The 17,141-nt window shown below is 40.8% G+C and overlaps 1 protein-coding gene across 1 annotated transcript in view; it reads left to right on the top strand.

Moving 5' to 3' along the window:
- Nucleotides 1-17,141, top strand: part of LOC111960957 (calcium-dependent secretion activator 2) — a 237,964-nt gene that overhangs the window by 143,292 nt on the left and 77,531 nt on the right. Inside the window, exon 13 of the mRNA XM_070442960.1 lies at nt 9,130-9,317. Coding sequence (XP_070299061.1) covers nt 9,130-9,317 — 188 coding nt within the window. The remainder of the gene's footprint in view (nt 1-9,129; nt 9,318-17,141) is intronic.

Consider the following 17,141-nt stretch of genomic DNA (forward strand, 5'->3'; position numbering starts at 1 on the left):
GTTATTGTCCCGCTGAAAGGTGAATTAATCTCCCAGTGTCTGGTGGAAAGCAGACTGAACCAGGTTTTCCTCTAGGATTTTGCCTGTCCTTAGCTCCATTCCTTTACATTTTTATCCTGAAAAACTCCACAGTCCTTAAAACCTCTCTGGGAAATCGTCCCACATGGCCAACATCCAGTGAAAATGCAGAGGGCCAAATTCAAATAAATTACTATAGAAATTAAACTTTCATGAAATCACACATGCAATACACCAAATTAAAGCTACACTTGTTGTGAATCCAGCCAATGTGTCAGATTTCAAAAAGGCTTTATGACAAAAGCACACCAAACGATTATGTTAGGTAAGTACATAGTCACAGAAAAACACAGCCATTTTTCCAGCCAAAGAGAGGAGTCACAAAAAGCAGAAATAGAGATAAAATGAATCACTAACCTTTGATGATCTTCATCAGATGACACTCATAGGACTTCATGTTACACAATACATGTATGTTTTGTTCGATAAAGTAAACTCTCAGTTTACATTGGCGCGTTACGTTCAGTAATGTTTTACTTCCAAAACATCCGGTGATTTTGCAGAGAGCCACATCAATTTACAGAAATACTCATCATACATGTTGATGAAAATACAAGTGTTATGCATGGAACTTTAGATAAACTTCTCCTTAATACAACCGCTGTGTCAGATTTCAAAAAAGCTTTACCGAAAAAGCACACCATGCAATAATCTGAGTACAGCGCTCAGAGCCCAAATAAGCCATACAGATATCCGCCATGTTGTGGAGTCAAGAAAGTCAGAAATAGCATTATAAATATTCACGTACCTTTGATGATCTTCATCAGAATGCACTCCCAGGAATCCCAGTTCCACAATAAATGTTTGATTTGTTCGATAAAGTCCATCATTTATGTCCAAATACCTCCTTTTGTTTGCGCGTTTAGTACACAATCCAAACTCACGACGCGCGGGCAGGTCCAGGTGAAAGTTCAGACGAAAAGTCATATTACAGTTCGTAGAAACATGTCAAACTAAGTATAGAATCAATCTTTAGGATGTTTTTATCATAAATCTTCAATAATGTTCCAACCGGATAATTCCTTTGTCTCTAGAATTGCAATGGAACGCAAGCTACCTCTCACGTGAACGCGCGTGACAAGCTCATGCCACTCTGGCAGACCTCTGACTCATTCAAGCTCCCATTCCCCCCTCCTTCACAGTAAAAGCATCAAACAAGGTTCTAAAGACTGTTGACATCTAGTGGAAGCCTTAGGAAGTGCAATATGACCCCATTTCCACTGTATCTTGGATAGGCAACGAGTTGAAAAACTACAAACCTCAGATTTCCCACTTTCTGGTTGGATTTTTTCTCAGGTTTTTGCCTGCCATATGAGTTCTGTTATACTCACATACATCATTCAAACAGTTTTAGAAACTTCAGAGTGTTTTCTATCCAAATATACTAATAATATGCATATTCTAGCTTTTAGGACAGAGTAGCAGGCAGTTTACTCTGGGCACCTTTTTATCCAAGCTACTCAATACTGCCCCCCTGTCCCAAAGAAGTTAATGATTATGAGCATACCCATAACATGAATCAGCCACCACTATTGGATTTGCTGGACGTTACACTTTCTCTGTATTCAGGACAAAAAGTGAATTACGTTGCCACATTTTTTCCGTATTACTTTAGTGCCTTGTTGCTAACAGGATGTATTCTGTACAGGCTTCCTTCTCTGTAACTGTTTTAAAGTCACTATTGGCCTCATGGTGAAATCCCTGAGTGGTTTCCTTCCTCTCTGGCAACTGAGGATGCCTGTATTTTTGTAGTGACTGGGTATATTGACACACCATCCAAAGTGTAATTAATAACTTCACTATGCTCAAAGGGATATTCAATGGGGGTGTGTTTTTTTCTATTTTCATCTACCAATAGGTGCCCTTCTTTGCTAGGCATTGGAAAACCTCCCTGGTCTTTGTGGTTGAAATTCACTGCTCGACTGATGGACCTTACAGATGTGTGGGTTAGAGAAATGAGGTAGTCAAAAATCATGTTAAACACTATTATTGCACTATTATTGAGTCCATGGAACTTATTAAGCAAATATTTACTCCTGAATGTATTTAGGCTTGCCATAACAAAGGGGTTGAATACTTATTGACTCCAGACATTTCAGCTTTTCATTTTTTATGAATTTGTAAAGAAAATTGTAAAATATAATTACACTTTGACATTATGGGGTATTGTGAGTAGTCCAGTGACAAAAAAAATCTATTTTAAATTCAGGCAGTAATGCAATTATTTTGGGGAAAAGTCAAGGGGTGTGAACACTTTCTGAGGGTGCTGTAAGTCAACTGTAGTGTAAATGAATAATGTAAATGAGCAGTTCATCCTCTAGTGACATGAAGCAGTGTTAAAAAAAAAAAAAAAGATTACATACATTTATTGAATCATTTGATTTTAACGGAAAGTAATAAACCAACATCATGGACTCTTGGTTAAAATGGTGTAGATGGTTGTTCTAATCTAAAGCAAATAAAATGTCAATTTTAAAGTAAAACTTTTTTTAATCAACATCTCCCTCCTTCCTATTTTGTTTCTGCAATTTGTATTCGAAAGCCACGTTAATAAACAGATCACTGACCATTTCGAATCCCACCGTACCTTCTCCGCCGTGCAATCTGGTTTCCGAGCTGGTCACGGGTGCACCTCAGCCACGCTCAAGGTACTAAACGATATCATAACCGCCATCGATAAAAGACAGTACTGTGCAGCCGTCTTCATCGACCTGGCCAAGGCTTTCGACTCTGTCAATCACCGTATTCTTATTGGCAGACTCAATAGCCTTGGTTTCTCAAATGACTGCCTCGCCTGGTTCACCAACTACTTCTCTGATAGAGTTCAGTGTGTCAAATCGGAGAAACTGTTGTCCGGACCTCTGGCAGTCTCTATGGGGGTACCACAGGGTTCAATTCTCGGGCCGACTCTTTTCTCTGTATATATCAATGATGTCGCTCTTGCTGTGGGTGATTCCCTGATTCACCTCTACGCAGACGACACCATTCTGTATACATCTGGCCCTTCTTTGGACACTGTGTTAACTAACCTCCAAATGAGCTTCAATGCCATACAACACTCCTTCCGTGGCCTCCAACTGCTCTTAAACGCTAGTAAAAACCAAATGCATGCTTTTCAACCGTTCGCTGCCCACACCCGCACCCACAAAAAATGAATCGAGCAAGGATTTGCTTAGCTTGGTTCTATCCCGTTGAGTAAAGATGTTTACGCAAGGAGGACCATGGGTTTTCTGTGTTCCTACTGTCTTTAGTAGTTGTTTTAATCTTCTATAAAAGGCTGTTTTGATATTTGAGAATGTCTGAAACTAGCATCACTACCCTGGACGGTTCTGACCTAGAATATGTGGACAACTACAAATACCTAGGTGTCTGGCTAGACTGTAAACTCTCCTTCCAGACTCATATTAAGCATCTCCAATCCAAAATCAAATCTAGAATCGGCTTTCTATTTCGCAACAAAGCCTCCTTCACTGACGTCGCCAATCTTACCCTCGTAAAACTGACTATCCTACCGATCCTCGACTTCGGCGATGTCATCTACAAAATAGCTTCCAATACTCTACTCAGCAAACCGGATGCAGTCTATCACAGTGCCATCCGTTTTGATACCAAAGCCCCTTATACCACCCACCACTACGACCTGTATGCTCTAGTCGGCTGGCCCTTGCTACATATTCGTCGCCAGACTCACTGGCTCCAGGTCATCTATAAGTCTATGCTAGGTAAAGCTCCGCCTTATCTCAGCTCACTGGTCACGATAACAACACCCACCCGTAGCACTCGCTCCAGCAGGTATATCTCACTGGTCATCCCCAAAGCCAACACCTCCTTTGGCCGCCTTTCCTTCCAGTTCTCTGCATGTTAGTGACTGGAACGAATTGCAAACATCGCTGAAGCTGTTTCCCTCACTAACTTTAAACATCAGCTATCTGAGCAGCTAACCGTTCTCTGCAACTGTACATAGTCCATCTGTAAATAGCCCACCCAATCTACCTACCTCATCCCCATATTGTTTTTATTTACTTTTCTGCTCTTTTGCACACCAGTATCTCTACCTGCACATCATCATCTGCTCATTTATCACTCCAGTGTTAATCTGCTAAATTGTAATTATTTCGCTACTATGGCCTATTTATTGCCTACCTCCTCACGTCATTTGCACACACTGTATATAGACTTTCTTTTTTTCTATTGTGTTATTGACTATGCTTGTTTATTCCATGTGTAACTCTGTGTTGTTTGTGTTGCACTGCTTTGCTTTATCTTGGCCAGGTCGCAGTTGTAAATGAAAACTTATTCTCAACTAGCTTACCTGGTTAAATAAAGGTGAAATAAATAAAAAAGAAATAGTTGATGGACAAAAATACTTTTTTCACCTCTTCCACACAAAACAATGTGCACAAAACAGCCTATGTTCAGCAGGTTAGGTTTTTCAAAAAGTGACATGACAACTTTAATTCCAGCTGGTTCCATTTTGCAAGGGGTCACATTTACAAGAGCCATGACACAGAGTTGACCAAGACCAGGCCAAGCAGATCCCCTGTCACTCAGCACACAGGAACCATGTTCGTTAGAGAGAGCTAACGAGGCAGTCAGCTCGTTAATGGCTAATTGAGCGGTCAGCGCCAAGACTTGAGTGGGCCATCTGTTTGTCACAGTGGAACATCTTGTCACATGCTGCCAGGCTGCAGGGCGCTCGGCTGTATTCTTTTGTAGTGTGATATTAATAGATCCAACAGAGAAAGAGAGAACGATTCAGATAGAAAGAGAGAGCGAGAACGATTCAGATGGAGAGGGAGAAAGAGAGAGAGGGGGAATGATTCAGATGGAGAGAGGGAGAAAGAGAGAGAGAGGGAACGATTCAGATGGAGAGAGGGAGGAAAAGAGAATGAATAACTAAAGGGGGAGGGAGAATTGGAGAGGTAGGAGTGACAGAGCGATAGAAAAGGAAATGAGAGAAAGAATGCCTAAAAGGAAATGTGTGGTGAATGCCTCCTAGTCAGGTCATATCCAACTGTCTTAGTGGAGCCTGTTTTGATTGACTGTACAAAGAGGCTGCCAGTACATTAAGACATGAAGGAATCCTATTGTATCCCAGTCCCTATTAGGATGGCTCAAGGTTGCTTTTATTTTCAGTTTGAGGAAGACCGAGAATTGGAGCTGCTTACATGCTGACCAGACCGCGTGCGTCCGCGTGGATTTTGTCTACCCACACCAGACGCGATCAGGACACGCAGGATGAAATATCAAAACGAACTCTGAACCAACTATATTAATTTGGAGACATGTCGAAAAGCATTAAACATTTATGGTTATTTAACTAGCTTGCTGTTTCTAGCTAACTTGTCCTGGGATATAAACATTGGGTTGTTATTTTACCTGAAATGCACAAACTCTTCTACTCCGACAATTAATCCACAGATAAAAGGGTAAACCAAGTTTGTTTCTAGTACTCTCTCCTCCTTCATGCTTCTTCTTCTTTTTTGGACATTATATGACAGTTGGCAACCAACTTTAAGGTGCATTACCACTTCCAACTGGACTGGAGTGTGGACCTCAGTTCATCTTTCAATCACCCACGTGGGTATATGCTCCTCAAAACCAATGAGGAGATGGCACGTGAGTATATGCTCCTAAAAACCAATGAGGAGATGGGAGAGGCGGGACTTGCAGCGTGTCAAGCATCCCAAATAGAACCAAGTTCTATTTTAGCGCTGGCTGCGCAGACGCTCGTTGACGCACGAGAGCAGTGTGGGTGCAATGATTGAATAACATGTATGTGTACATTTATTTTGCAATTTGACGCAAGCGGTGTGGGCAGCGTATTATCATTTGTATCCATCGGCATTTTGTTTCTGACACAAAATATGAAAAAAGTATTTTATATTTATTCAGCCTTCCATGTAAAAGTATATCAAGAGCATCATTAATGTGGAAATAGAAACTAGCCAAACTCAGACAGGGGGCACAGTATTGCGCATGTCTGGGTTGCTCCCAAGTCAACCATAGCCACCCAAAGAGTCTCGGTTGCTATGCCAGGGATCTATTGGCGTTGTCGTGGGCGACTGCTCAGCGGAGGTGCTAATTTGTTAATATTTCTTCCGAGAGGAGTCTTAATTAGGTTTGTAAGATTCATGCCTAATTTTGTTATTATGCGCAGGATGAATGAACTAATGAATGTTCCAGGATTTCAGATCGCTCCAAACTTCCTATTTCACGCGTGACATTTTTTGCCAATGAATTAATTGTTTGTTGTTAACCTTACGCTCCTTTGTTTATTTGTTGGAAATAGTCTGGGAGTTTCTCTTTAAATTATAAATCCACTGAAAACCACTCATTCTTATAATTTACAGTGTTAAATAACACTCATATGTGAGAACACAATTTTTTGTGAACAAATGTTTCATTTTGTCATTGGTAAGGTTGGTAGCAACATGTGAAAATCTGTTGCTGCTCAAGTCAATTACAAAACCCACTGCAATGCTCTCTATGGGTTGGCTGGCTGGCTAGCTAGGTATCTAGCTAGCAAACGTACAGTAGGGAGACACAATAATACCAAAGTCAATATCAGCATGTGAAGTAGCTAGTTAGTGCAGTTTGTTTAGGCGATAATACAGCTATCAATTTAGTCTAGAATCTCACCATGTTCAACCTGCAGATCGATGTGCCTCACAGAGTGAGGTCTGACATTTGTAATGGCCATGCAACGGCACCATGCAATGCACCCTGGACTGAAGAGGCAGACAAATAGGATAAATGTGGTGGACGCTCTGCTAAATTACACATTTCTCAAGGTAGGAATATCGCAAAAATATGATCAGTATTGAAATCTGACATGTATGATAGACAATTTCCCAATCGAAAAGTAGTTTTCCTATTAACTTCCAGTGTAGTGAGAGCTGCTTTATCGCAATGCTACGTCATACCAGCCAAATTTCTGCCTGCTTGAACAGCAATAGTTCTGATACACATGAAAACATGAAATGACCCAGGGAATCAATAGAACATCTCTGAGATGCACAAAAACAATATAACATTCAAAATGGGTGAATCTTTCCTTTAACAGCTTATTGCAGAGGGTTATATCTTATCTGTATGCTGTACTTTACAGTGATAATTGAGCTTCTGTCATAGCTCCTGCTTTAAAAACTCATAGATTGCCTTTATTTTTAGTTTGAAAATGTGTACTCTAGTTTTGAAAATCAATGTGTACTTTAGTTTTTAACATAATCAAGTTGTTCAATTAAATAAAAATCATCTAGTTTCCAATCAATAGAATGTTGGCATAAAAGGCATAACTATGGCCCGTAGTCTAGTCGAGCAGTAATGCTCTCTTCTATGGAAAGTATTCATACCCCTTGACTTTTCCCACATTTTGATACATTACAGCCTTATTCCAAAATGGATAAAAAATATTTAAAAATCCTCAGCAATCTATACACAATACCCTTTAATGACAAAGGGAAAACAGTTTTTTAGAAATGTTTGCATTTAAAATAAACAGAAATACCTTATTTACATAAGTATTCTAACCCTTTGCTATGAGACTTGAAATTGAGCTCAGCTACATCCTATTTCCATTGATCATCCTTGAGATGTTTCTATAACTTCATTGGAGTCCACCTGTGGTAAATTCAATTGATTGGACATGATTTGGAATGGCACACATCTGGCTATATAATGTTCCACAGTTGACCGTGCATGTCAGAGCAAAAACCAAGCCATGATGTCGAAGGAATTGTCCGTAGAGCTCCGAGACAGGATTGTGTCGAGCCACAGATCTGGGGAAGGGTACCAAAAAATGTATGCATCATTGAGGGTCCCCAATAACGCAGTGGCCTCCATCATTCTTAAATGGAAGATGTTTGGAACTACCAAGACTCTTCCTAGAGCTGGCCGCTCGGCATAACTGAGTTGGAGCTACTCCTCAGTAAAAGGCACATCATAGCCCACTTGGAGTTTGCCAAAAGGCATCTAAAGACTCTCAGACCATGAGAAACAAGATTCTCTGGTCTGATGAAACCAATATTGAAATCTTTGGCCTGAATGCCAAGCGTCACGTCTGGAGGAAACCTGGCACCCTCCCTACGGTGAAGCTTGGTGGTGGCAGCATCATGCTGTGGGGATGTTTTTCAGCAGCAGGGACTGGGAGACTAGTCAGGATCGAGGCAAAGATGAATGGAGCAAATTACAGAGAGATTTTTGATGAAACCCTGCTCCAGAGCGCTCATGACCTCAGACTGGGGCGAATGTTTCCCCTTCCAACAGGACAACGTCCCAAAGCACACAGCCAAGACAATGCTGGAATGGCTTCGGAACAAGTCTCTGAATGTCCTTGAGTGGCCCAGCCAGTGCCCGGACTTCAACCCGATCTAACATCTCTGGAGAGACCTGAAAATAGCTGTGCAGCAACACTCCCCATCCAACCTGACAGAGCTTTAGAGGATTTGCGGAGAAGAATAGGAGAATCTCCCCAAATACAGGTGTGCCAAGCTTGTAGCGTCATACCCAAAAAGACTTAAGGCTGTAATCTCTTCCGAAGGTACTTCAATAAAGTACTGAGTAAAGGGTCTGAATACTTATGTAAATGTCATATTTCCATTTTCAATTTTGTATAAATTAGCAAACATTTCTAAAAACCAATTTTTGCTTTGTCATTATGGGTTATTGTGCGTAGATTGATGAGGAAAAAAACTATTCAATCCATTTTAGAATAAGGCTGTAATGTAACAAAATGTGAAAAACTCAAGGGGTCTGAATACTTCCTGAATGCACTGTACATCCCCCGCTGCGGTGGGGATCATGGTTCGATACCCACATCAGCCCTACACTTGTCGAATCCCTTTATTCTTCCCCCTACTTATCTGCTCCCATCCTTTTACAAGTAAATTAAAATGTGTAAGTAGTTCGGAATTCCAATCTCCGCCCCCCCAAAAAAGAAGCCGTAATTATCTATCAATTGTTTTCAACAGATTCCAGTCAGAGACAATCAGTGGCAGGCCAATAACTCAAAGCTGTCCTCTCTAGCCTGTCTTCTGTTTGTGTCCACAGGGATGGTTCAGTCCAGGTCAGGTGTTTGTGCTGGATGAGTACTGTGCCCGCTACGGTGTGAGGGGCTGCCACCGCCACCTCAGCTACCTCCGGGACCTGATGGAGTACTCTGGGGACAACATCCTGGTCGACCCCACCCTCCTGCATTACAGCTATGCTTTCTGCGCCTCCCACATTCATGGCAATAGGTACATACATTGACAAGCTCCACAAACAAGTTACAAAAGTGTTGTACTACATCAACTACGGGTTTTTGCTTTTACTGTTTGATTAACTGAAATGTTGTGTCCGGAGCTCAGATGGTTCCATTCAAGAAGAAAATATCAATAACTAGTAAAAAGACTCAATGTTGTTCATACACTTCCATTCATTGTCCCTCCACACAGACAGTGCATTTGGAAACTATTCAGACCCATTCCCTTTTTCCTAATTTTGTTACGTTACAGCCTTTTTCTAAAATGGATCAATCTACACACTATACCCCATAATGACAAAGCGAAAACATTATTATATATATATTTTTTATATACAGAAATACCTTATTTACATAAGTATTCAGACCCTTTGCTATGAGACTTGAAATTGTGCTCAGGTGCATCCTGTTTCCATTGCTTATCCTTGAGATGTTCCTACAACTTGATTGGAGTCCACCATGATTTGGATAGGCACATGCCTGTCTATATAAGGTCCCACAGATGACAGTGTATGTCAGAGCAAAAACCAAGCCATGAGGTCGAAGGAATTATCCGTAGAGCTCCGAGACAGGATTGTGTCGAGGCACAGATCTGGGGAAGGGTACAAAAAAAAATTCTGCAGCATTGAAGGTCCCCAAGAACACAGTGGCCTCCATTGTTCTTAAATGGAAGAAGTTTGGAACCACCAAGACTCTCCATAGAGCTGGCCGCATGGCCAAACTGAGCAATCGGGGGAGAAGGGCCTTGGTCAGGTGGGTGACTGTCATGACTGTCCTGTGTGGATCAGAATGGGTCAGATCAGACTGGTGGGAGGGTAACAGTAATCAGGCCTCTCTCTCTCCCACAGAGGGGAAGGAGAGCTGCTGGATGGTCGACCATTCACACTCGGTCGTAAATTAAGCAGCAGAGAACTCTCTTTACCCTTTGGTATCAACTAAAGGAATGCCTTTGCCACAGACACTTTTGCCGCCCAAAATTCTAACGTCCAAAAGTGGATAATGGAACAATGATTCTAACATGGGGAATGTGGGAAATGGTCAGTGGGGAGATGTAGACAATTAATGTCATATTGTTTTTCATTTTGTGATGTTATTAAAAAACTATGGACCAAATACTGTAACTTGGAAAGAATACCCCCTTTATCTGTCAAGTTTCCATCCAATATGTTGTACATATAATATGAAAAATGAGGAGAGTATTTCTGTTAAGAGAGGAATGTGATTTTAGGAGTCATAAGAGATAACTTCTAAACATATCCTTTGCACAATAAATAGCCACGCCCCGAGTGAGGTCAGAGAGCTTGTCAGCATGACGGAACACCCCTTTTGGCCAGAGTACATAAAAAGCCTTTGTAACGAAATTAACATTAGACCAGGAAACGTGAGGCGAGAGCTACATATTTTAATGTAGCTGTAGCTCATGTCCATCCTGGTCCGAATCCTAAATACCAACACAAGGAGGAAGAGGCGAGAAGCTCACCTCAGACAATCACTGGTATAGCTGGTTAGCTGTGTTAAGTCAGATATTAAGAAAAGCGGATCTAAGTGAGACTATCCTACTACGCTCGTCACCAATGGGAAACGTCGGCATGGCTGGTTATCTTCCAGAGTGAACAACCACAGAAGAAGGGAAAGGGGAGACCCCTTTCGGACAATCAGAGTCATACAGCCGGAAGGCCAACAACTTTCCGAGAAGGCTTGGTTCCGACCGAGATAAATGACGAACAAAGGAATTTCACACGTACAGTTGAAGTCGGAAGTTTGCATACACCTTAGCCAAATACATTTAAACTCAGTTTTTCACAATTCCTGACATTTAATCCTAGTAAAAATCCCCTGTCTTAGGTCAGTTAGGATCACCACTTTATCTTAACCTGTTGAGGACAAGGGGGTGCTGTTTTCACTTTTGGAGAAAATCGTATGATTTTTAAACGGCCTCGTACTCAATTCCTGCTCGTACAATATGCATATTATTATTACTATTGGATAGAAAACAGTCTCTAGTTTCTAAAAACGTTTGAATTATTTCTCTAAGTGAAACAGAACTCTTTTAAGACCACTAATTCTAACCGGAAGTGAGATTTCCAAAAGCGAACTCTCTCTTCAGGAGCTTGTCTATAAAAGGGCATGTCACTTTATGATGTGAAAAACGTCATACGCCTTCGCCTGGGTGTCATGCGGAAGTGAGAGAAAATCAGTTGATTATCTCGACCAGGGATGAACAAACAGTCTTGGACTGAGACGTTTTATTTATTCCTGGGCGCGAAGTCTGACTGTACTCGGCTCATTGAAGAACTTTTAAAGGTGAATATGATCTCTGGCTTCGATTTTCTTTGATACATGTCACAATATCATCTTAAAGTATGTTTTTTCAATATAGTTTAAATATATTATTGAAATTTATTCTGGACTTTAGACGTGATGCGACGCAATAATTGGTTAAGAAGGAGAGGCTAGCAATGTAGCTAATGGTGCTTGCTAATTCTGAGGGAAATCGTTCGTTATGGATCCAAATAAAGCCGGTTCTGAACAAAGGACCCCTTGGAGAACATTCTGATGGAGACACAAAGATAAGGACCCAATTTGGGATGCTTTTTAATATATATCTGTCGAACTGTGCTATGCTACCGTTTGACTAGAAGCAATGCTGCTGTGTGCTAGCTATTGTAGTAAGCTAATATAACGATATATTGTGTTTTCGCTGTAAAACACTTCAAAAATCGGAATATTGGCTCTGTTCACAAGATCTTATTCTTTCATTAGCTATCCACCATATATTGTTCTGAAATGTTTTATGATGTGTAATTAGTATGTTGACGTTGGTGTCTGTATTTTCTCTGGCTACTGCCGTGCGATTTCTGACTGTAGCTGTGATGGTGGCTATGATGGTAGCAGTAATGTAAAACTGATTTATAGCTAAAATATGCACATTTTTCGAACAAAACATAGATTTATTGTGTATGTTATAGGACTGTATCTGAGGGAGTTTTTTCTAGGTTATTTAGTTGGTTCTAGGTTGGTTCTAGGTTAGTTAGGTTAGCTACTTGCATGTCTAGTTGCTGTGAAAACTGTCTGTCTGTCTTTTGTATTTGGTGGTGAACTAACATAAATATGTGTGGTGTTTTCGCTGTAAAACATTCAACAATCGGAATATTGTCTGTCTTCAAGATATTTGTCTTTCATTAGCTATCCCATATATTTGTCTGAAATGTTTTATGATGTGTAATTAGGTAGTTGGTGTCTGTATTTACTCTGGCTACTCCCGTGCGATTTCTGACTGTAGCTATGATGGTAGCAGTAATGTAAAACTGATTTATAGTAAAATATGCAATTTTTTTGAACAAAACATAGATTTATTGTGTAAATGTTATAGATTGTTTGGGTGTTTTTTTTAGGTTGGTTCTAGGTTAGTTAGGTTGGCTTGTGCATGCTACCTGCAGCCTACTTGTGCTGTGAAAAATGTCTGTCTGTCTTTTTTTATTTGGTGGTGACCTAACATAAATATATGTGGTGTTTTCTCTGTAAAACATTTAAAAAATCGGACATGTTGGATGGATTGACAAGATGTTTATCTTTCAAATGCTGTATTGGACTTGTTAATGTGTGAAAGTTAAATATTTCAATTTTGTTTTTTGAATTTGCCGCTCTGCCTTTTCAATGGAATGTGGGAGGAGTGCCGCTAGCGGCACCCGTGGCCTCAACAGGTTAAGAATGTGAAAAGTCAGAATAATAGTAGAGAGAATGATTTATTTCAGCTTTTATTTCTTTCATCACATTCCAAGTGGGTCAGAAGTTTACATATACTCAATTAGTATTTGGTAGCATTGCCTTTTACATTTTTTAACTTGGGTCAAACGTTTCGGGTATTCTTCCATAAGCTTCCCACAATAAGTTTGTTATAATTTTGGCCCATTCCTCCTGACAGAGCTGGTGTAACTGAGTCAGGTTTGTAGGCCTCCTTGCTCGCACATGCTTTTTCAGTTCTGCCCACAAATTTTCTAAAGGATTGAGGTCAGGGCTTTGTGATGGCCACTCCAATACCTTGACTTTGTTGTCCTTAAGCCATTTTGCCACAACTTTGGAAGTATGCCTGGGGTCAATGTCCATTGGGAAGACCCATTTGCGACCAAGCTTTAACTTCCTGACTGATGTCTTGAGATGTTGCTTCAATATATCCACATAATTTTCCTGCCTCATGATGCCATCTATTTTGTGAAGTGCATCAGTCCCTCCTGCATTAAAGAACCCCCACAACATGATGCTGCCACCCCCCGTGCTTCACGTTTGGGATGGTGTTCTTCGGCAAGCCTCCCCCTTTTTCCTCCAAACATAAGGATGGTCACATTTCTACAAAAAGTATGATCTTTGTCCCCATGTGCAGTTGCAAACCGTAGTCTGTCTTTTTAATGGCGGTTTTGGAGCAGTGGCTTCTTCCTTGCTGAGCGGCCTATCAGGTTATGTCGATATAGAACTCGTTTTATTGTGGATATAGATACTTTTGTACCTGTTTTCTCCAGCATCTTCACAAGATCCTTTGCTGTTGTTCTGGGATTGATTTGCACTTTTCGCACCAAAGTACGTTAATCTCAAGTAGACAGAACACGTCTCCTTCCTGAGCGGTATGACGGCTGTGTGGTCCCATGGTGTTTATACTTGCGTACTATTGTTTGTACAGATGAACGTGGTACCTTCAGGCATTTGGAAATTGCTCCCAAGGATAAACCAGACTTGTGGAGGTCTACAATGTTTTTTATGAGGTCTTGGTTGATTTCTTTAGATTTTCCCATGATGTCAAGCAAAGAGGCACTGAGTTTGAAGGTAGGCCTTGAAATACATCCACAGGTACACCTCCAATTGACTCAAATGATGTCAATTAGCCTATCAGAAGCTTCTAAAGCCAAGACGTAATTTTCTGGAATTTTCCAAGCTGTTTAAAGGCACTGTCAACTAAGTGTATGTAGACTTCTGACCCACTGGAATTGTGATATAATGAGTTACGTGAAATAATCTGTCTGTAAACAATTCTTGGAAAAATGACTTGTGTCATGCACAAAGTAGATGTCTTACCAAAACTATAGTTTGTTAACAAGAAATTTGTGGAGTGGTTGTAAAAAAAGTTTTAATGACTCCAACCTAAGTGTGTGTGAACTTTGACTCAGTACCGGTTGTCCTTGTATATGATCTCATTATTGTTATCTATTTTTATTTGAAAATGTTCTTACTTTTTAACTTTGCGTTGTTGGGAAAGGGCTCGTAAGTAAGCATTTCACAGTAAAGTCTACATCTGTTGTATATTCGGCGCATGCAACAAATACATTTTTTTTTCATGCATAGGCTGTCATACACATATAGAAAAGCGTGTATACCTATTATTTCACATTTCAGGATTTCTCCTTTCAGAAATCAAGGATTTTATTTGTGTCCTGGCTAAAAGAATATTTCAAAGAAAAACTGGGGGCTTTTGTGTAATGTGAAGACGAGTCTTGCAAAGGGACTTGACAGTGCCATAATAGTAACCACCCGGTTTGGCTCCTTCTTTGCAGTGGCTATGTTGGGTCTCTTTTCTCAATTATTTGAGGAGGGAGAACGTGTACAGAGACTTTCACAAATGACTACTTAGCTTTTAACTCTGCATCAGAGCATAATATGATTAGAAAATAATTATAGGTTCTGCATCAGCTTTTAATAGGTAATGATAATTGTTCCCATTCCTCCCTACTTGTTTTCTCTCTCTTTTGTTGTTGATCATGATTCATTTCTACACACAATTTCTTCAACCATATATGGTTGAGTTTTATCATTTAGATTGAACTAAATATCTAAGGTTTTTACATCCCAAAAATGTTTCACATCCAACAAATAGTTATAATCAAATATAATCATATTTTCAGGACGTTTAACACTAACACGCAAGTTATTCGTTTATTGTATTTAGTCCGATATGAGCAGTATACCTTGGCCACTTGTCGGCTTAACAGCTCCACTCTGTTTCCTACTTACTGTTCTCTTACGGCTAATAGTTTCCCCACTTACCTCAAATAACCCCTGCTTGACTTCCCCTGTGATAAATGCTAATATATGTGCTTTCTCTCTTTGCTCAGTAATTTAGCAAATTAGAACAGTAATGATTAGCCTCTCTGGGTAATCACCACGTATAAACGTGAGAGATTGCTGGAACTGGCTTTTTGTCAGTTGGAGCCCTAATTTGAATAATTGATGCCTATTCAGTACTCTCGATGTTGCCTGAGGGGGTGCGGAATGGAGTGGAGGCATTGAGTAGCATGAGGCCACAGACAGAGAGAATGGAGGTAGTTTTATGCAACAGCCTTAAGCAATCTGTAAATTGTCTTGTCAAAACTGCTGGGCCTGTTTCTAAATGAAGGGGATGGACCTTGGCGAATGTATACTTTATTTAAAAATATATGAATTATATGAAATCTGTCAGATCTACTGTGTACAAAACCCATGCCCTTTTTTGTGATGTGTGTGTGCGTACCCCTGCATTTTGGGATTAGCCTTTGCACTTGGAGACCAATAGTTGTCAAAGAACTGGTTGATTTGAGGGTACTATTTCCTTATCAGAGCTGTCATTTTCGGGTTCTCAGTTATTTAGTTAGAGGCTGTTGAACAAAATTCAATTTCTGCTAGATAATGTAAGTATTTCACAATCACAGTCTTTGTACAATGGTTGTGAATGTGGCTTGTGATTTCTGGAAAAAAAGTTGTCCTTGAAAAGCAGACACATGCTAACTTTGCAACAACTTTTGTGGATCACTGGTTTTGATTGACTCGTTGAGCTTTGCCACCGCCATGGGTTCGTGCAGGTTTGGCTTCCATCTTCATGGAGACAGGTGTGTTTGGTAGCAGAGCAAGGTTAAAGGAGTCCATGGCAAGGAGGGCCAAAGGGCAGCACTGTGAGCTGTTATGAGCCGTGTGGAAAGTGACAGTGGACACATCATCTTCTGCTCACCTCCCTTACCTGTCGCTTCCTATCCCACGCTTCTCAGAGATGTCCGGCTCTCATGAGCTCGGAATGTGACAGGAGCTTTTACTTCTGCAACCCCGACTCCCCCATGCCACCCATCTCCTGTGTCTCCTAACTGTCACCCATCCCTGTTCCCCATGCTGCTAAAGGGAGGAGACACACACACACACGGTGCCCTGCCACGCATGGCCGCTGCCTCACCGTCAGATGACGCCCACTCCGTCGGATGTGATTAACCCAGAGATCCTGAGGTTTGGAGCGTGTTCGAACATGACAGTCAACACTTACAGATGAGCCATATCCACTGTAAACACCCTGACAGTAACCTACAGCCCCATCCTGGAGCCTGTTAACCCTTTGTGAGTGGGGGTCAGCGTTTAGCCTCCACTCAAACACGCTCGCTTCATTTAGCAGCGACAATGCCTCTGCCCTCGACAAGCTGTTGCACTGCATCCAACTCTGACGTGTGCGGCCAAGCATGAAGGGACGTTTGATTGGATTTGATAGCAGTCAGAGAAAAGCTATTATGGGAAAGCCAGTGACAAGCACAGGGGTTGTACTTTATATTTGAATGGCCTATCCGGGTATTTTCAATTTGGCCTGTTGCCAACCATTTTTGGGTAACAACGCTGGCTTAGAATGCTGGTACACTTTGAATGTGACAAGGATGTCAACATAGAGATGTTATGTATCAGAGGACTGAACAACTGAAGTGATAGTCTATTTCTTATCTGACTCCATACTACAAAACTGTCAGTATTGACCAACCTTGCAATCTGGTGTTTTGCTTGTGTTAATGTGACTATATTTGTATAATTCATTTTCAGCAACTGG

Source organism: Salvelinus sp. IW2-2015, linkage group LG4q.1:29 (assembly GCF_002910315.2).
Source record: "Salvelinus sp. IW2-2015 linkage group LG4q.1:29, ASM291031v2, whole genome shotgun sequence".
NCBI lineage: Eukaryota > Metazoa > Chordata > Actinopteri > Salmoniformes > Salmonidae > Salvelinus > Salvelinus sp. IW2-2015.